Source organism: Mycteria americana, chromosome 2 (assembly GCF_035582795.1).
Source record: "Mycteria americana isolate JAX WOST 10 ecotype Jacksonville Zoo and Gardens chromosome 2, USCA_MyAme_1.0, whole genome shotgun sequence".
NCBI lineage: Eukaryota > Metazoa > Chordata > Aves > Ciconiiformes > Ciconiidae > Mycteria > Mycteria americana.
This window is the reverse complement of record NC_134366.1, coordinates 3,778,152-3,799,773: the sequence shown is the minus strand read 5'-3', so window position 1 is coordinate 3,799,773 and position 21,622 is coordinate 3,778,152. Positions and strand designations below refer to the sequence as shown.

Here is a 21,622-nt window from a genome sequence, read left to right as displayed (position 1 = left end):
GGGCTCCAGCGAGTGTGTCCCGGCGGGCAGGAGGGTCACGGCCCCATGGTGCTCCTCTCCCTGGGCACTGGCATCCTGGAGAGCTTTGGGCCGATGACAGATTTTTATTTTCTTTATTTTTGTTTTTAATCCCGAGTAATTTGTGAGCTTGCTGGATTGAAAGTGCAACATAGGTGGAGGGCTGGGCAGTGTTTTTTCATGAGGCTCTGAGAACTGTGGTGATAAAAATCATTTAGCTTTAATTTATAGGTATTATAAAAAAATTAGAAAAAAACCCCTGCTCTTGATTTCTAATATAATAAGATTTATTTTTAATGTGACCAGCGTGCCTTCCTCGGCCCAGGGGACGCCCCTGTGTTTTATTGCCCCAGCGCTGCTGCTTTATGATGAAGGGCTGTTTATGGCTTCGAGCTGATTTTATTGATAGTTTTTTCAAACATCTGGTGGGTTGCTGGAAGTTGTGGCACACGAGCTGAGACCAGGGCCCCTCTTTAGTGTCTGAGAAAGTAAGTGGGGAAGGTGGTGGGGTTCAACGAAAAGCTCTCAGCTCCATCCCAGCAAGGCACGGCACAAACTGGAGATGTTTGATGGGGACACCAAAGGAGCCTTCTCCTGGCTGCTTGCTCCTGCCTTATGCTGCTGTCTCTCTGCTGCTGGAGCAGCTCTTTGGGGGGTGAACTGGAAGGAGAGAGGGTTAGAATAACCCACGCGGGTTGTTTTCTACTGCCTTAGGTTGCCCCGTGGCGTTCCCCATGCAAACGTGTCGCTGGGAACATGCCAACTCCACCAGGACCTCAGCAGGCACCTCCCTGCTAGGAGGACAGCTCAGGAGAGGGGGATGTGTGCCCCATCCATCCATCCATCCACGATCCATCCAGGGTGGCCCCCAGGACCCCTCTCAGCACCCAGAATTGCTCTGCCTGTCCCCCATGTCACACACCAACCCCATCAAAGGTCCCAGGACGTGCTGCTGCCCTGGGGAAGGACTCTGAAGAAGGGTCCCACCATCTGGCAGGGACAACCCAGCGTCAGGTCAAAGCTCACTGCCTTCAGCTCCTCTCCTCACAATCCTCTCCCGTTCCTGAGAAAATGCCCCAATTAGGTCAACGACGTGGTGGGATGACCCCCCCCCTCGCTGCCACGCTGCGCCCCACAGATAACTATTCTCGCTGGCGAACGAGCTGCTCTAAGGCCCAGGGCTTCACCCCCTGCCTGCAGATGGGTTTGGAGCTGTAAGCGGAGACGCGTGGGGATTGAGGTGGCATTTGTTGAGCGAGGCCGCCCTGTCCCGCGGGAGCAGCCGGCTCGGAGCTGGGCTCGGAGGGGAGAGGATGAGGGGAGAAACCCAATACCCCTCTTGGCTCAGTCGGGGCTTAATTTAGAGCACAGGGGCTCTGCTAGGGTATTTTTCCATTTAAAGCTGAACCTCATTCCTTTTGTCGTGCACGGGGCGAGAGCCCTGCGGCTTGCAGGGCAGTAGCAGCTGCTGGCTGCGGCTGCAGGAGGGCTTGGCAAAGCAGTTTCCTACTTCGTTGCCCTTTGCCACCAGCTTCCTCCCCGCTTCACCCACGTGAAGGACTGAAATCTGTCTCCTCCTCACACTTCCATCCTGCGTTAGAGCCTCGGGGAGGGCACGAGCCACCCACAGCCCCGGTCTACGGCTCTAAATTGAAGCCGTTGCAGTGGGATTGGCTTTGACCTGCTGGCTGATCCTCTGCCACTTGGCCGAGCAGAGCCCAGGGCAGGGAGAGCTGGCCTGTGTCGATACCGTCTATATTTAACCACACTAATGCAACTTAATTCATGTTACGGCCAGTTTGGAAAGCTGCACTCTTGCGATGCCTGCTCTTCACAGGTAGACGCCTCGCAACAGGCTGAAAGGATACGATGACAATTGAGCAAAGGTCATTTATTCCCAGCACTTCGGTTGTACTTTTAAAATCAGATGCATCCGTCAGGCACTTTATGACTGCCTCGTGGAAGTGCTCTGCCCAGCTCCAGGGTAGGAGACAACCTTTGGCTCAGCCCAAGTGCTTGGAGGACTCATATTCTTAGCAAACATTGGCTAAAAGCTGGCCAAATCCTAACAGAGTGTCCATAGCCTCAAATAATTGCAGCAAAATTAACCCTACACTGTTCTTCATAGCTTAACTGTTCCCACCAGCCGGTGCCAGCGATGCCGAGCCTTGTCACCGCTCGCTTGTCACCACCATTAGCTACATGAGAGGCTGAAAAAACGCAGAGCTTCTCAAAAAGCAGCCCATGACGTGACTTTACGCTGGATGAAGGCTGTCCCAGCGAGGAAATGCTGGGTACTCACACCGCTTTTATCTAGCAAAGAAAGGCGTAACGATGACTGGCTGCGAACTGAAGCCAGAGAAATTCAAATGAGAATTGAAGCACGGGATTTTAACGGGCTGGTAATTATCCATGAGGACAAACTTCCAAGGAAAGCAGGGGGGTGTGGAGGCTTCAGATCAAGCCCAGCTACATCCCTAAAAGAAGTGGTGTAGCTCAAACAGCACATCCAGCGTGCTGGAGAGATTCTGTGGCTGAGGACCAGTGGTATGGGTTTTTGCAGGCAGTGAGAAAAATATTTTCACTGTTTTTATTCTCTGAGTGATGGGTTATGGGGACCTGGGGCTGCTGCAGCCAGCTGAACTAGGGCCGCTGCTTCCCAGATCTGTCAGGGTTTTTTTTACGCTCAGCAACAAAATGACATGGACTGCAAGAAAATCGGTCTCATACCTTGAAAACTGGGAAGCAGCTGCTGCAAGAGTCTGTACAGGGAGAATTCAAAGGCAGGTCACTCTGCGGAAGTGCAGAGGGAATTTATTTCAAAACTAAGGTGAAAACTGAGAAGACCTGGACAATTTGGCCTGTGTTCAGACCCCCCCACTGCTCTGTGACAGGAGACAGATTACACATTTCCATGAGAAACAGTTACTTACAGGTATGGGCTCTCTAAATAAACTATTTTATAGTGACTTAGTTCCTTCTTTGTCAAGGCGTCCGGTGGTGCTCTGTGTGTGTTTGTGCAGAGAAAAAAAAAAAAAAAAGAGAGAAGATGCTTCTGTGCAACCCCAAACAAGCATATGTTTAAAGAAATGAGTGTTGCAGCATTTGAGAAGCGGTTTGCACCATGTGCTAGCGAGCCGTATGTGTTCTGTAACATATAGCACTCCCAGTTTCTTATCTGCATTGCATGGGTTGATTCATAGCCACCCCAGGAAGAATTTTGCTGGAGAGTGGTGTGATCCTCACTGCTTCATCATGGGACAGGAGACAAGGAATTAGAAGGGACAGCAGATTGCCTCTCCTGTCCTTATGTGAAAATATTATTGATTCACACTTCTGCGTAAGCGAAATCAGAATCTCCAGCTGCAAGCTACCAGCCTGAATTTAGCAGCCACCGCATAGCAAAATCTCCACACCTCTGCCACAGCTCAGGCAGCTTTTCAAAGGGATCCGCTCACTACTGCAGATCCTTAAAATATCTGTCAGTGGGCTGATTTCTTCTCTTTGGTCTGCTCACTCTACCCCATGCTACATCATCATCAGGATGGAGCTGAACAGAGACAAACCGCAGCTCACTTGAATGAGACCGTGTCTGTCTCTCGATCCAGGATTTATGATTCCTCGAGTTGTCGGGAGGAGAGGATTGCAGGTTGCAAGATGCCTTTTCCTCTGATGCTACCGGTAGGGTGAGCCGGAGGAATCTGGCAATGAACCGTTTTGGTCCCGCTTTTTGCAGGAGAGACACCTGACAGCTTTGCTGAGCTATAGGCCAGCACTGGGGGAGCAGAGCAGGGCTCTTAAGCACAGAGAGGGTTAACTCTCAGGCGCTGAGCTTCTTCTCCATTAGTGCCCTCTTCCATCAGGGACTCCGTGAACTGTTTGAAGAGAGACATCTCTGAACCTAAGCATCAAAAAGACAAGGATGACACCACCCTCACCGCACCTGGAGTTAACGCCTGCTCTGCTCTCTTTTTCACTCTGCCTTATCGCAGCGCAAGTGGAGTCAGGATGCAATCCCTGTTCTGGGGAAGGGAGCAGCGGCTTGCCGGTCCATAAATCCACTTTGCACTGGTGGTGGCTGGGGTTAAAGTCTGAGAAACTTCACACTCACAAAAAGAGGCTGACAAAGCAAAGCAGAAAAAGAGGAGCTTTCAAGACTTTCAACCGAGAAACAAAGCAGCACTATACAAAAATGACTAGCTCTCCATTTGCTTGTAATCCCCAAGGCTAGCTCGCTGCTGGCAGGCTGCATGTTAATGCCTTATTAGCTTGCGCTTGGTGTTCTCACCACGCTGCAAGAGAAAAGGGCAGAGATGCAAGGGTTTTCTGCATCTCCAGAAGTCCCACCACTACTGCAGTGAGGACCTGCCTGCGTTTTGTTAGCGTTTCTTCCTAGCAAGAATAAGATCTGCCTGATGGTTGAATGCAGAGACCCAGAAATAGGGAATTCATAACCTGGATGGGCAATTTTCATATGGAATGAGCTGAATTCAAGGTAGGTCTGACTGATTGCAGGGGTAATCTGCCCAGTCTACCTTTTCAGTGGAAACTCCACCGAGTTTCAGAAAACTCTGTTGCTGATATGTTCAAGCAAAGAACAGGTTGGAATGGTGAGTGGAGCCCCCCGCAAAGTTCACTTAAAGATATTCACAGGCCAGGATAATCCACTCCCTCAGCACTTAAGTACTACAGAAAGCCTGAGACAGACAGGTATCAGTGGGCTGACAAAAACAGAACTCAGTTTGTTCCTGGCATGACTTTGGAAGGGGGCTGGCCTAACTTTTGTATAGCAAATTCCTTCACGAGCTGATAAAGATAGTAGCATATTGAATATCAAGCCCTCTCGAGGAAAATTCTGTTGAAACTAGGGAGGTTTTGCCCAAAATCACACTGAAGAATTGCAGCTTCCTAAACTGCACCAGCTTATGGCATGTGCAGTCTGAGAGCCAGCTGCTTGCTAACTCTTACAGACAGAATTTGCTGACATGCAAAACCTTCACTCTTTTTGTATTTCATCTCCATTTCTCATCCTCTTCTGCGACTGCTAAAGAAATGACATGATCCGAGGCTGCAAAACCACACTGCCACTGCATTTCAATTCATGGGCATGATGCCTGGGCTCTCTCCCTGCTTTGCAGTCCCAAGGACTCTGAATATCTTGCTTAACTCTTCTCTTGTTTCTGCTGCCGAATGGCCTGTAAAAAGATATCCTTCACTTGGTCCATTGTGTCTTGATACAGTTTAAAGTCTTCCTCTTTCTTTCTCACAGTAGTCTCCAAAGCGGCCTTCAGAGCTTCGTTCTCATCCAGCTGGATCACAAGCCTATGAGGAAACAAAAGGAAAAGTTTCATGTGAGCTGTGGAGCTTCAAAGCAAATTAGAACAGTGCTTCAGCTCTGGGGGAGAAAACACTAAAACGTATGCTCTCTGGTAATTTTATGACAGGCGTGAGAAAGAGCAGACTTAACACTTGTTCATTCCGTCTTTGAGATAGAAAAGAGTATTAGATGACCAAGATACTTTTCAGATCTGTTTTGTTAAAGGTTATAATTTTATTTTCACTAATAAGCTTGCAATCAATGCATAAAGAAAGAAAAAGAAAAAAAAGGTGTCTTCCTTGCACATGTTTTGTGTTGCTTAACATTTTCATTAACTTAGTAATTATACAGATACCCAGAAATGTTAAGAAATTTGTGTAAGAATGACATAGACAAGCTCAAACCAGAGGATCTGTGATTTCTACAGAGTTTGCTAGGTTTTAGCTTCTGAGGAGCGGGTGCAGGTAATGTCACTGCTAAAAGGACAGCAATGAATTTTAACTATTGCGAGTAACACAACATGGAGGAAGGGAAACCGTACCTTGTGCTCAGCTCCTCTATCTGCGATTCCAGAGGCAACTTGGAAAGCTGGACTGCAGAGAGCTCCTTCCTATCACTCACATTCAAGGTGAGTCTTGAGTGACTCGCAGAGTGGCCTGTAGATTTAATCACAAAATGGAGTTTTAGTAGAACAAGCAACTATTTTCACTTGGTAGCACACTGAGTAAATCTCAGGAAAGAGTGAATAAATACTAAGGAATCTGTTAAGTTCTATGTATATCCATGAAGATACTGTAAATATATAGGACAGACTTTTATTTTAATCTCCTTTCAGCAAAATGAAAACATGATGAGTTTGCATTTCAGGGCTAAATGCAGTAATATGTGTGTGCCTACCTATGTAGAGAAGAAAAAAAATTCATCCAAAATATTTAAGTTGCCAAAACAATAGGTGATAGGGACAGTTGAAAAGGATTATGTTGATGTTTATCTTGTCATTGTGTTTCGCTTAAGATTATGGTTGTCATAATCTTAGGTTGCTTCCTGAACGCCTGTGATAAAGTTTGCGTGTGGCACACACTGAAACAGCTTTTGTAAAGCACTTTGATCCTCAGCATAAACACAACATAGGTTAAATGCAGCAAAGCACTTAAATGTGTACTTCAAACTAAGGTTCTAAATCAGGAATGCCTTCCTAAATAAAGGCCTACCCAAAAGATGCAGCATTGCTCCTTTCAGCATTTCAAAGGGACACAAAAACTTTTTTCAGGGTTATAGAGAAAATATAATTCAAATTTACTACTGGGATTGGAAAAGCAAAAAACTGTGGCCGACCAGTGAATCCCTACAATGGAAGGCGGCTCAGAGAAGACAGGCAAGGATGATGTGCTCAAGATGCTCAGAAAGGAATGTAGGAAGTGACCACAGCTATCCTAGAGGATGCTGAACTTATCCCAACACTAAGGGGACTGGAGGGTGGTCTTTGCTGTAGATAAACGGCTGAATCAGTTGAGTAAATGTAAATGGCCTTCTCTAAAACAATCAATAGAAAGTACTACCTACCTTAAGCCAGCTAGACCAACATGAGGGAAGCGTATATGTGGTTCAGCCCAACATAGAGTATAAAAATCAAACAACCAGCAAAATGAACTTCGAAGAAAAACAGGTTTGACCTGGCTTCAACCCATGTATTCCTTTCCGGCAACTGAGGACACCCAGCATCGTGACAGTGAACATCTAAGCTGGTAATGGGAATCATATTTGTGTTGTGATTCAACTGTACATTGCAATTGCTATAGTGTGCTTGTGTTGTGATTTCACTACATTGCTGTATCACTTTTCCAAATTAAAATCCCACATAACGTCAAATATCTTCAAATAAGTAAATTTGGTATTAAAACACTAAATTCTCCTCATGTGGAATAGCTAAAAGAACCTGGTCAGAGAGTATTGGACTCTGACAAAAACATATGAGAAGAAAAGGTTATGTGGTATAACCAAAAATACTTTTGATCTTGAGGTTGTGTTTTACAGGACTGAGGAAAACCTGCTGTTACTTACCTATTCTCCTCTGGGATTATTCTTTGCTAATTAGAAATTTGGATAAGACAGAAAAAAACCCGAAAAGCATGAATAATTTTAAAACACAACTGGGTTGTTTCTAGCTACTCAGCATCATTATCTACTTCCCTTGAACTGAAGAGACTAGAAACATTAGATTAGCAATTAGATCAGCTCTCTCCAATTTTGCACTTTCAGAAAGAAAAGAAAATATTATGTTAATTAGTGGGTTCTCTAGTCTCTATTTTATATTCAAGCTTTTCATTCCTTCTTATTTCCTCAAATATCTGGCATGAAAGCATTTAGATAACCTACACGCTCTGCTGAAGAGGTATATTACAGACTTGTAGACTCGTTTCTTGTACAAACTCCAGAGAGTTTTGGCACATCACAAGGTGCTGAGCTCTCTTCAAAGAAGGGTGGTGAAATAGCTTGTTACCTACTCATCTTACGGACTTAGAGAGGATTTCTTCTTATTAGTCTTACTGCCAATCTTTCTACATTTGTTTTTAGTCCTTAAACAGACAAGACTAATGAACTAAATATTTAGTAAGAAGGAACCTGTCACACTGGTAAGAACAGCCTGCTTCCTCCTGCTATGAAATGCCAGTCTCCCAGAAGTGAGTTACCAAACCGTTACTACTGCACAACAACTAGACCAAAATGGCTTCGGACCTGGAGAGTTTATCACTGTATCTCTTTGAGGTTGCAAGGGAAGTCTAAGTGGAGCACATGTATGATAACAGAACAACACATCAACACTTTATACTACCAGGTTGTAGAAAAGTCTAAGCACTCAAAAATTCAGTTACATTATCCTCTAGAGGACAGCACTGAAATGCTCCCCTACTGTTTAAGGCATGGAGTCAGTAAAAAGCGTACCATTGAGAGCTGTATTCCCACAACTCTCATCTGGCTACTACTTGGCCCTACACACACCCTGATTTCTTCCTCTGGGCACCTGCAGAACCATACGAGGGCTCCAAAGCCTCTCACCTCCAAACCCTCCTGGGAATCACAAAGGGCATCCCATGATACCACTTCTGTGAGGCCCAGCACTGCTCTCTTACCAAGATGAATGTCCTATATCCTGAAGGCCAAGGGCTGCAGCACTTTGTTCCTAAGCACTAGCTTTCTATTAGGATCTAAGTTTTTCTGCACTACTTTTTCTGCTGTCAGGCTCTTGGTTAATACAGGTAAGACAGCTCTAAAAATCAGTGTTCGCAGAAAAACACATGAGAATGAGTCAGTGTTGGCTGGAGCCCTTTTGAAGGACACAACAGTTCTGCACTAAGGAACAGATCCATATTTTACAGAGAGAGTAGGTTTGAAGCAATCTTTCAGTCCCCATTCAGGATAAAGGCTCCTCTGAATCCAGTTTGCTTATACCTAATTCTCTCTGTACGCTGGATGGGTGAATTGGCAGTGCTTCCCATGAGGTCCTGAACACTGTGTAGATGTTACACTGGAGACCCTAGCTCTCCTGTATGAATCGAGTTCATAGTGAACAACAACATGCGATTTCTTGCATCACGGTCATGCTCCAGAGAGAAATTATTGTCAAACACGGGTATGACCAAGAGCACTACGATGGGAGATGCAAAGAAACGCAATGCAGTTACAGTAGCATTTCTTACCTCAGTCTGACCCATGCCTAAGGAGAAACAAGACAGCGGTGCAGGTGGAAAAGGAGGTGCCTGCTTATACAGGTCATAGTGCTCAGTACAGGTCAGCTCTCAGGTGATGAGGCAGCACTAGTACACACCGAATTGCTGGATGGAGTCATGATGGAAAGCCATGCCATACATCTGCCGAGCAGCAGGGCAGTCCCCCTACGGCCCAATATCATGCGTTTCAGCGTGGGGCAGGCCAAGAGCATCTACAAGGTCTCTGATGAGGCTTGTGACCTCTCTAATCACCATAACTCAGCCTGATGGCATCCTAGTATTTGCCAAATTGAAATTCCTATTCCTACTGTTCATCTCCTGGCATTTAAAGTCTTTACTTTATGAAAATACACATAAAAAGGGAAACCACTGGAAAAGTTTCCGTAAGAATATGTGCCATTTTATTGGTTTAGACACTTTACAGAATCAGAGTCCTTAAGCAATAAAAGGATCTGATCAGGGAAATAAAAATTTAACATCCACTATGAATTCTTCTCCTTTAACTATGCTAGTGAGGCTTTCATATTTATAGCAGGAGATTATCATGTTCATGGGATAATAAATTACACCAGATCTAATTACTTCATCACCAGCAATAGTTTTTCATAGATACTGACAGGCCTTAAATTGGGATGCGTCCTTTAATTCTGCTCTTAACCTTCAGATGAATCTCTCAGGCAGAAGTGCAAAGGGAACACAGCAGTGGGCATGGTGGCAACACAGAGCGGTGTCAAGTTCTTTCTGTAGACCGTCATCCCATGAAAACAACATATTGCAGAAGTCCTGGTCCCACTTAAATCTGTGGCAAAATCCTCTTGAATTAAGTGGGGCCAGGATTTCACCTTCTGTATTGGTCCACTGGTCTGAGTGGGTCCAAGTCGCCGTGTGTAAGGTCAAGCACTTGTGTAGATTTGATAGATAAGAGTCCAAATGTTATTGCTGTCTATTAACCACAGACGTGGGACGGGAGACATGGTTGTAGATAAGTGCTCCACCTCACCTGTTTTGCTCCTCAGGGGAGGTTTCTGTGCACTTGTGTTCCTCCCTGGATCCATGTGCAGTTTTTCAAGCTGCTGTTCCAAAATGACACATCGCCGCCGCTCTTCCTGGAGCCTCTTCTCAGCTTCCAAGACTTTATCGCTGCCTTCCTCCACCCTGATAGGCAAAAAAAGGTAGTTCAGCTTATTTATGTCATGACTATTAAAGATCAGTCAGTCTTGATACTGAATCCTGCTTCATGTTGCATAGCTCCCAACAGAAGGAAAAGGTGAATTTTCCATGCATCCAAAGGCAGAAATCCCAGTGCAATTGTTCCAGATGACATCCTCCAAATTTGCAAAACAGAATTAACTAATGAGCGCAGTTGGAAATAATGGGTTCATGAATGGAGGTTGCCTAGATCCCTTAATACTGGCTACTTGTGTGAATTTACCACTCAGAAGGGCAGGCAAGCTGCAGATTGCTGAGGAGAGATCTTCTATTACAAGAATAATAAAATGCATTTTTTTTAAAAACACTGGAAAAAATTTGGAAGGAAAATAGTTTATAAAAACACTGTCTAGCATTTAGCTGTTTTGCGTCAGTTATCTGCAAGTAAGACAAGAAACTTGATATTGCTTTTAATAAACTTGGCCATTAGACAGTGAGTGGAAAAGAAAGTGATGGTTCACTCTGCAGCACAGAACGGAAGAGCAAAGTGCCTCTCTATTCACCCTGCACAACATCTTAGAAAATTAACTACAAAAATTTGATGTGCGCCCACAGATGCAGTCAGTGGTGCATCTCGTGTGGGGCAGTGCCTGACACCAAATGATTTAAAGTTTAAAGTTAGAAAGAAACCTGAATTGACTCACTGTATTGTATAGTGCAGAATAAAAGAATTTCCTTCTTGACCCCACGGGTGATAGCTGATTAGCCGCTGAATCAAGAGACTTGATTAGTCTTATTTCCCTCCTAGCTGGCATAGCTAAAAAAATATTACAATTATAATAAAATTATATCACTGTCTTAAAAATCTAGCTACAGGCAAGACTCTGACCTCCTGTGGCAGTGGATTACCAGGCTGGTGACATGCTATGAGAAATTATAGTTCTCTCAGCGGTCCTGAATTCACTAAACTTTCATTTGACCAGGTGTTCCCCTAGCATCCATGTTAGACAAACAGCAGAGGAAAAATGGCAAGACTAGTTGGTTTTTATTAAATCTTCTGCCAATATGAATAACTTAAACTAAAATGTTCCTCTAGCCCTTGCCCTTCCCCTTCCCCCAGCAGGGCCCAATCCTACAAACCGTTTACAACGGAGTATCTTCTGACAGCGTGTTCTGCTCCGCAGTAAGTGACTGTGAAACACAATCCTAAATTCTGGCAGCTGCTGTAGAAAAATCCCACTCATGTAACCATTCCCAGTGCTCCTCTCTTGACTTAAGCATTATATATGTTATCTGAGCTTTGCTGACCCACACTCCAACAGCGGAAGGGAAGAGAGGAGTGCCTGATTTTTTTACATAGATTCATGTTGAAATATGACTGGATGCTATATTATCCTGAGGTCTTCCAAGAATTATTGCACACAATCTCACAAAATTTACTTTACCTGCAGGAGCTCTTGATAAATGTGTGATAACTGTGGAGCTGCTGAATCATGAGTCTATGGTACATTTTACTCGCAACTGTGCATTTCATTGACTCCATGTTCTTCATTACCCCATATTCACGATGGCCCCATTTCAGCTATCCCTTCACCTCACGTTTCAGCTATCACCTCCATCCTTATCTAATTGCGTAGCTCTAGTAAAGTCACCGGGCTTACAAACATGAATAAAATTCTCCCTGTGTCTATTTCCAGGACTTAGCCCTTCAAAGCAGGGGGATGATAACTTTACCACAGTTACAAAAAAATGTATTTTTCTGACTTAAATTAATTGTACTGGACAGAAGTTAGACAAGTGAGAAATGATAACTAGTGTAAAATAAGGCCAGGAAGCAAATAGTGCCTATTGTATTCAAAAGCACACAGACAAAAGTATATCTTCCCACAAGCTGGAATACAGATTTGGGAATCAAATAATATACATTCTGTAACTGGGGAAAAAAGCAGTAGCTAAAAGGTGTCTAACGAGAAAAGACTTTGCTTTCCCTGCCCTCCTAAAACATAGTTGGCTTTTAACATCACCTTAAATTGAATTGAGTAATAGAAAAAAAAAAAATCACTGCTATGCTTCAGTTAAACAGAAGAAATTCATTTAGAAGAGGATACAGTGAAACTTAAAAGAACGTGAAAAGCTTTTGGAACAGAAGTCAGATTATAACTATAATTACAGTATTTACTACTGATGAATAATATTGCTGCCTAAATAACACCACGCATATATAAATACACGAACTCTAGTTTTATCTAGGTGCAGCAAGCTTGAAGATGACTCCATTTTTTCTGGCCTTTGTTCTAAAAGAATAATAAAAAAAATGAATCATCAACTAGGCAGGGAAATTGAGCAGAAAAATTTAAAAGCCCCTATTTAAGGAAAGGATCACACTGGCAGCGTATGGTGTACTGTACTGCATGCTATAGACTCTCACACGTCTCAAGCGCTCCTTAATCGCAGCATCCCACAAAGCATACTGGCAGAATCAGCCGCTACCTTTTCTGCAGCACAGTGACCAGTTCCAGGAGCCTGTCTCTTTCCACTTCAGCAGCCTGGCAGAGCGCCTTGTGCTCTGTGATCTGTGTCTGCAGCACTTTCAAATCTGGGCTGTCAGTGCCAGCAAGCCTAAAAGCAGCAGAAGCGTAGAGAGTCTGTTTCCCATTTCACAAATGAAAGAAATGAAACAAAGACAGGGTTTGAAAAACATATCAAAATACACTTGTCTGAAGACTAAGCCAGAATGCAGAACCAGGCTCACTACCTCCCCCCAGCATCAATCTCTATACTGCAATAAATGGAATAGAAATATTTGGAAATAAAGCCACCGTGAGTTTCATTAGAAAGGTCTTTTCCTTCACAAGGATGCTTTCCCTTCCCATCACCCCTGAAAACAAACTTCCACCTCTGGTCCATTCACTATCACTGACTCTCCTCCCATTGCTACTGCCAAAGTAAAAGAAGCCTGTATGTGGATTCTCCAAAGTGCTACGCTAAGCTATTAAATGGCATGCTATTGATTTTCTCCCACTGAAAGGCTTCAGGCAGCATTAGTACAATGGCCATTCTTGTGCCTAATATGTGATGAAAGGAAGGGGCAGTTTTCCCATGTATCCCATTATTATGTACTTCATTACTTCTCCGACCTTTCCGCATAGGAATATTCAGGACTATCTCCTTTAGAGCAAAAAGCAGGAGAAATCTTGGTGGTCGGGGGTGAAAAGGGAAAAATGGGATTTATGAGGCGTAAAACTAGCAATCAATTAAAAAATTAAGATAGCAAGAAGACGCTAGAGCCTCTGTCGGAGCTCTTTGCCAGTATCAGGTAGAAAGTATGGTGAAAGAAGCTGTTCGTTACAGAAACAAGGCAGACAAGGATAAGGCTTGCCAGCAGCTTGAGGAGCATGGCAGGAAACCTTCCTTGTTTATGATGAAATTTATATACATACCTTCCAGGTGTGATGTTATTACTGAGAAGGGAAGGCTTAGTAGCTGCCGACTCTACAAGCGTATGGCCCATCTTGGACACTGTGCTGAGAGGAAGAAACCTTTGTTAAGCATGGAGCTCTACAGAGGGCAGTCCTCCAAGAACTCCGGTCATTTTTCAGTGTCTGTGTTTATTGCTGCCTTGTAGGGAAAAGACTCCCAGAGCCTCCTAAGTGGGTATCCCACAGGCCCTGCATACAATAGCTCAGCTTGCTCCCTGACTCCAAAACACACTGCAAAAACACCTTGTGTCTCCAATGTACAAAAACTATAGCTCAGTGTGTGATCTCTGTGCTTCTGAGGATACTTTGCTGGCACTCCAGACCAGCATTGCGGAGCTCCACGTCACAGAGTAGCCACACAGCAACTCATGAGCAGGAATAGCTCTCGACCCTGCTTGGCTCAAGCTGAGCATGCAGCCACACAAGTAGCCACTGCTGCTCTGTTTCCTTGCAGGCACTGCCTTGGTCCCTTGCACAGAGCACTCTCATCTTACACCTTCACCCACGAGGGTGAGAGACAAGCAGAGGTTACTGTGCTTGTTTGACGGTGTTTGCATGTTGCATGCTTTCATAACCAAGAGAACCCCTGTTCTACAACAAGGTGCACAACTTTTATTTCCAAATGCTCTTTAAAAATATACTTTATATAGTTTTCTGAACCCTTCTACTTTGTGGAGACCCTCAGGAAGATCTGTCAGGCTTATTGTTGTAAGAGGAGGGGTCAACTGATAACACCAGCGTATCATTTTCAGTCTGGATGAGTTTTATGTGTAATGATATGTGTGCTTGAGGCATAAAATTCGAGTGTGTGTTTGTTTTCCAAACTTGAGCTCAGCTGCCTAAAGGTAAGTCCCTGTAGACTTAGCCCATGTTTCCTTTTCTTTAGGCTGCGGCTAACAGAGGATAAAGCCTTAATATTGTGGAACAGGCAAAGCTGCCTTCTAGGCTCGAAGTGGTTAATCCTAAAATCAAGTTAAGGTTGATAATGACACAAGTGGCCCAGTCTAACAATGTAGATTTTTACTTCGACATCTCCAAGGGGTTTTAGTTCCTATTTATAGCATTTTTCATTTTTCATTTCATCTTTCCTGATAGGAAAAGATGATTCACTAAAGTAAAACGGAATAGAGAGTTCATCAGCATATTAAAGTTAATGGAATGAGTGAGCCCTGCTGACCAAGTTATTAACAGCTCTTGCAGTTTTCAGACTCATTCATTGCCCACCTGACATGTCAGCTATTTTCATGACAGAGCTATGTTAGCCACGTATACAAGCAATAATTTATGCATTGCACTTAGTGGCTTCTACAAAGCCATTACCCAACCGTGTTTTCCTGCTTGCCTTCCTGCTTACCATCAGCAGACATATGAAGTAAAAAAGTGCATAAAATGTAGATTTGCTCTGTGAGAGCACAACTTCTGCAGAGCTAGAGGTGGGAGAATAAAGTCAGTCAGAAGGGTATAACAATGGAGACGCAGAAACTTTCAAATTAAGGATGTTTTAACTCTAACTCGAAAATACTGAGAAGAACTTTTCTTAAATTTTGTACTAATGCTCTTAGACTCAGGGATAAATCTGACAATTTTAAAGCCAAATTCAGTGTCTAAAATAATGTGGTAGGTGAGTTAAAATTACATAGAAGAAATGAGTGGCAACTTTAACTTGATGAAAAATTTTGTCCTTCCTCAGAAGACCAGTCTCAAATCCTCGTTGTCAATTAGACCATGAACTCTTTAGCAACCAAACCAGCATTTTAACAGGAAATGATATAACTTGCTGTGGTATTATGGTCCCTTTACACAGCCAGAATGACCCAGAGTCACATTAGTGTAAACAAAAATCAGATTTACCGCTGTATTAAGATTAGTGTAATTTACATGGTCTTCAGTGAGGCTTTAAAAAGGGTGTTTGTTAAGAACAAATGATGTGGTCTGTTTTCAACATTTCTGCAAGTAAATCCTACTCAAAGCATATTTATTGATTTAAATAATGCGCCAGTGATTTAGTGCTTACCTAAAATGGCATTTTGTATTAATTCGCCACCCTGCTTTCAGAAGTCTGCTCATTAGAAGCTCCGTTTCTCATAAGAGAGAAGAATCACAGGCACTTAAGCTAACCACATAAACATTATCTGAGCTGGAGAAAGAGAATTAGCTGCACTACCATCATGCCAAATGTAGTAATGTCTGCAAGTCTGTATATCTTTCTCTGTTCCAGGACGAAAGTCCAAGAGATAATGTGATTAGAGATTCCCATATACTGTAAACAGGCTGCCACAGCTGTTGGCACATAGCACTTGTGGTTTGATACAATTGTCTGGGAAAACCATGCTTCTGAATAATTCACAGTTTTAAACATTGACATTAGGGTTTTCTTACCGAGCAGATCCAATCCTTCCAACCTGATTGCTGCCTGATGCCAGAGGCTTGAGCAGAGTAAAACCTGGATCTTCTGAGTGCTCAGAAGGTGGTGTATCAGCAGCTCCTGAACCGTCCCCTTGATGGGCAGATTTCTTCTGTTAATGTTGGAGCAGGTTATAAAACCAATTACAGAGTTCAAAGGAAAATAGCTGCATCAATGCCTAATCAGCAGCTTACGATTATTGCTATAAGCATGCCAGAACTTTTGATTGACAGGACCGCCTCAGAAACTTTTTAGTTTCTATCCATTGCAGGATGGAAACAAAGAAAAAGTCGGTAAAAAGTGCAGTTTTGTATGAAGTCATAGGGTGCACACAGTGTCACGAGAGAAGCCGCAGCGCAGCACCACCACTGCCAGTGCCAGCCCAGTTGGTTTGTGTACCTAACCCAAGTTTTATCTCGGGTTCAATGCTCTAGCCCCCATTACTGAGCTATCTGAGAGATTCACAATCTCACCATAACTCTGTGAGGGTTTGATATCAATGGGAATTGGATGTCTAAATACTCTAACAAAACCTGACTGTAAGACACCAGACCACACGACAAGCCTTTGGCAGGTTTGTGGAGTGCCTCTCAATTCCTATGCCTGTGCTCTGGCAATAGTACCACTTTCCTTAGGTTAGTTTGCAACACTAAACCATAAAAGTTGAAAACATTTTTAACATACTAGTCCATAAGGGGCCAACCTTCCCAATTCTTTCACCTGTACAATGAAATTTCCATATGCCTGAGACCCATCAGACTCATATCAATAGCCTGGAGATCTGAGGGAGGGGAATTTTTTGAAGTGATTTACAGTGAGAGATGAGAATAACTTATTAGGGGTCCCATTACTCCATGAGGGGATGTAGCTGGGTACCATGGCAGCCTACTGATGTTGGCCTCACCTATGCTTGTCTGCTTGCTTTCTTCAGCAGCCAAGGATGCTGAATACTGAGAAGTCCCTATTGCAGCCCAACCCTTGCTGTCAGTCACGTGGCACAGTCTTGGCACAAAGCCACATGTGGATGTCATTGGTATTTTTATGTTTTCTGTTGCTTAAACAGCTTGAAGAAAAGTTACATACAAACAGGAAAGAAACTGAAGAGTTACAAGAGATAATTTCTGCTTTATCATTCCATCAGGAGAGACTGTCAGTAGGGCAGGTATTCGTGTCTCGAGCTAGCAACCATTTCAAACAAAAAGGGAGAAGGAAGTGGAAGAGCAGATCTAAAATTATTACAAAGTGTGCTCCTCTACTTAATTTCTTCTGACTGTCTACCTGAAGCGTGAGCTGCCCAATCTCCTCTTCCAGCTCTTTAACCTTTGCTTCTCGTTCAGCCACCATCTGTCTGAGCTGCTCTATAAGGCAGTTTTGTTTCTGAACCTCACTGTTCAAGTGCTGCCCTAACATCTGCTGCGACTCCTTGTTCTTCTCGTCCTGCTGGCTCAGGTGCTTTAAGATCTCCTGCATTTGCTTCTGCTGGCTCTGATAAAATAGAAACAATGAGCGAGATATTCACTTTTGTACACAATGATTATTAAGACCACCTGGGTGTTTTAGACCCTCCACGACAGGTACCCATTTAGGAATGCTAGGGCAAGCCACTGCCCTGCCAAACCCATGCCCTAGTGCGAGCACACTGATGTCACTAGCGCTACTCCAAGAATTTGGTCCGTTATGCTTTAAGCGTGAGATCAGCTTGTCTTTTTCTCTGCATCTACCCTTGAAAAGACTGCACAGCACATCTACTTGTAATGCTCAGACATACATGGCTGCGTAAGGACAGTCTGTTCAAGACTTTAGTGACTGGGTGCTGCAAGTACAAAAGACCTGAGCAACTGAGAGATTCAGTTTGCTGCCAGCTTTGCTACTCGGTATAGCAGAAAAGAGAGCAGGAAAGGCTGGCCTTTGACAAAGAAGGTGTTTTTTTAATAAATTGGATAAAAGTAGACTTCAATGTGCTTTTTGTGAAATTAGAACATGATCAGATTGTGTGATAGTGACATTAAAAGATGAGGGTAGTATGAGATGACAGCTATGAGGCTAGGCTGTTTTACCAGTGGGTTTTGGAGTTTTTCTCACTCTGACAAATCTAATACTTATCGGACAGTTTGTTCTGTCAGGCCAACAAACTGCAAGCAAGGTGCTTCTTTGATGTAAGGGATAAAACAAGTTAATCAATCCTTCCCAAGTAAACCTCACATCTTTCTGTGATAATTTTAGTGAGAATGCTCAGACTTAGAAGAAGTGACAACTGTTATTTGGCTCCTCTCTAATCTGCCTAATCTGCTGGTCAGTACCCATATTCCCTATGGCTGCCTGGTGTGCAGGAAGGTGAATGCCAGCTTAGTCAGAAGCATGTCTTAACTAAAAGCTACATACAGAAGCAAGGAAATGTAAGTGATTTGAAACTTGTGAGGAGCTGGATCAGGAAACACAGAACTAACCCTTATGAGAAATGGCATATTTCCTAATAATTTTTTTTTAATTATTTTAACTGGGGAAGACTATTTAGAACCACAGCAGGACAAAAGGGTCCTGCAAGACCATGACAGCGGCCATTTATTTCAGCATTACTGCATCTTGAGTCTCCGCTAACACTCTTGGTTTTGAAGGGGCCAAGTCCTGTCAGCTCCAGCTACTGCAAGTGAATGTCCACATGGTTTAGTACTCACAGTTCAGCTTGTGTGTTTTGGGCTGTGTAACACAAAAAATTGAAGTGCAAGATTGCAGGCATTCTCAAGAAAAAAAAATCTACCAAGGGAGCCGAAAGCAGAACAGAGAATACAGTCCAGCTTCATGGGTCATGAACAAAGCCCTTCCTCTACCTACTAGACAATCCTATTTCAATCCTTCTGCAAAATGTTTCTTACAACACTTGCAGCTTAGAGCCACTTGACTGCAACTGTGTCACGCCTGGTGCTGTCTTGCAGCCTTTACATGATCTGATCCAAAATGAAGGGCTTTAGCTGACTACGAAACCTCTGGCTGTCACAGTTTGATTCGTTAGGCCCCTGTATACCCTAAGGTTGCCTGTGTCATTGTGTCATTAAATTACATCATGCTTCAGCACTTATAGAAAGAGGGCTGGATCTGCAGGGGCTGGGACCAACAGTAATAGTTAGACTGTACCAGTAAGGCATCTATGAGCTCATCGTCATGTCTTCCTTTCTCCAGCAAGGTTATGATCTGTCCCTTCAGGGTTTTCACTTCGCTGCACAGTACTTTGTTCCTGGCTTTCGATGCATCAAGTTTTTTTTTCACTTCCTCATGACTTTTTTGGAGAGCATCATGTTCCCCAGTGAGTTTCTGCAGTGATGCAAACACATCATAGGAAATGACAGTTACAGCCTATGACCAAGCCCCAGATGCTTTGGTGAGCTAAAGGAATCACACGTTGCCTGGTAGAATCTAAAAAATGGAACTGGCATACCCTATCATCCCAAAGTAAGTAGAAATTATAAATGCTACTACTCACTGCCTGCTTGCCAGCATCAAAAGAGGTCTATCTGCTCAGGAATACAAGTGGACTAGGTGGATTCAGTACATGCGAGGAAGCAAATGATAATTTTGTGTTAAAACCTAATTCCGTACGCTCCTGCTTTTTCATTTGCCTCACCATTCTCCACAGGGAAACTCTCTTCCTTCCAGATAAAGGGTGGTGGTGCCACAGTATCTACTAGAAGCTGTCCTTGGCATACACTGCCTCCTGTGCCATACCTTTACCTAGCATCCAGGGAGCATGCTGGCAGTTAAGTAACGGACAAGTACAGGGGAAGTTACTGTGAATGGAGCCTGAAACACAAAGGCAGAAGTGGAACCATGCAGACTACAGTTACTGAGGAATGTCTTCCCTGTGCTGTGTGCCTGTAGCTATAAATCTTCTCTTTCATTCTCACAGCCAAGAGTGAAAGGTGTGTATCACCCCATTGCTCATTCTGTTGCACGGTTAAATTGCGGTGAGAAAAGCAGCAGCTAATCAAGTTCTGGGATGGTGCCAGACGGCCTTTGCAGAACCAAATACAGGAAAGGAGCACAGGGAGACATGCTTTGCTAACCTGAGTATGCATAGCTGACCCCCACCACCCATGTTTCTTGTGGACATAGGCCCATGTATCCTTTCCACCTCAGGGTTTACTACACGTGCCACTAGCTATAGCCTCTCTCAACCCCTGAACGCTGGATGCCTGTTTATTTTTGTAGCAACTACATGTGATAGATGGAGGGTAAGACCCATTTTCAGAATGCCTCTTAGAGGATGTCTGGTGTAATTCTCAACTTTTTATTCTGTTCAAATGTAGAAGCCCATAGCCATACAGATATATGAGGTGTGAGGGGGATGCTTGTATTTAACAGAGCACGAAGAATGCACATCTGGCCAAAGGGTGAGGGGGATGCTACAGAGCTTGGATGCAGCTGTAGCAGGGCTTCTTTCTACATATGCCTTCAGTATAAAGCCAGTACCAGCTGCAGTTGCAACCCAGGGCCTCTCTCCCTCTTTCTAACCTCACATATCAGGCACAGTTGTCAGGTGGCCACATTTCAAGCCAAGTGGATGCATCTGATACATGAATCATGAAGCAGAGGGGAAGACCAAAGCTTGTACTGCAGAGGTATGCCTGGCCATGCAAGAGTGCAATACAGACAACAAGCGTGGAAGCCTTTTGCTCAATCTGTGAAGTGTGGCAGAACTTCCTCCAGCAGATCAGGTGGGTTTCTGAAATGGTCTCTGGGTACGGTGTAACATACACCCTGAAGGTAAGGCAAGTGATTACACACTACATACCCAAATAGGACTCTGTCAGCTCACAGGTTTTTACCTCCAAAGTTTCTTTCTTTTCTTTTTCCAAGCTGCGAATCTTCAGCAAGTTCTTCTCTTGGGCTGACAACTTCCGTGGATCAGTAAGGGTCAGCAATTCCTCATCAATCTCACTCAGTGATGTCCTGGTCTTGTTTTGACCCAACTGATTCTCCAGCTCTCGAACCTAGGGGACAATAATGACAACTCATCTAGAGCCTTTACCAGGAGTGCAGTGGTCCAGCATCAAAGATCACATAACTGAAGGGAACTCAGAATGTAGAACTCAGAATATTACTTACTTCTTGACATTATTATGGCTAACTAACACAGAGCAGGGTCTGTTCTTTCAAATTTGAATTTGCTAGCTGCTAACAAATATGCAGATGTCTAGGGCATCTGTGCAGGGAGGAGATATGACACAAGAGCTACAGGAGATTCAAGACACATGGGAGATCTGTACCTTATTGGAGCCACATGTGGAGGCCAGGCAGATACTCCAAAGCATCTTGAATGCCACTAGCACACGTGTGGGTGACAGAATAATACCTTAGATCTGCTGTAAAAGGAAGACACTCACTCACCTACATACATTTAACCATCTCAGTCTTTAACAGAATCACCAGCTAGGATGTCCACAAATTAAACATCTAAGGCACAGTTCACTAGCCTGAACATAGGTACCTAGCACTGTTTGAGATGCCCTGGGATACTGGAGGCACATATGAT

The 21,622-nt window shown here is 43.8% G+C and overlaps 1 protein-coding gene across 7 annotated transcripts in view; it reads right to left on the bottom strand.

The window, feature by feature from the left end:
* Nucleotides 1-2,815: 2,815 nt before the first annotated feature.
* The window catches only part of CCDC13 (coiled-coil domain containing 13), a 34,892-nt gene continuing 16,085 nt past the window's right edge, over nt 2,816-21,622 (bottom strand). For 4 of the 7 annotated variants that reach the window (XM_075492223.1, XM_075492224.1, XM_075492226.1 and 1 more), the window contains 9 exons: nt 20,916-21,080; nt 19,228-19,404; nt 17,374-17,580; nt 16,071-16,207; nt 13,653-13,736; nt 12,703-12,831; nt 10,064-10,218; nt 5,877-5,991; nt 2,816-5,340 (listed from right to left, as the gene is read on the bottom strand). In XM_075492223.1, coding sequence (XP_075348338.1) covers nt 5,181-5,340; nt 5,877-5,991; nt 10,064-10,218; nt 12,703-12,831; nt 13,653-13,736; nt 16,071-16,207; nt 17,374-17,580; nt 19,228-19,404; nt 20,916-21,080 — 1,329 coding nt within the window. In that variant the 3' untranslated portion in view covers nt 2,816-5,180. The remainder of the gene's footprint in view (nt 5,341-5,876; nt 5,992-10,063; nt 10,219-12,702; nt 12,832-13,652; nt 13,737-16,070; nt 16,208-17,373; nt 17,581-19,227; nt 19,405-20,915; nt 21,081-21,622) is intronic. The other 3 variants (XM_075492228.1, XM_075492229.1, XM_075492230.1) reach the window with 3 other exon arrangements.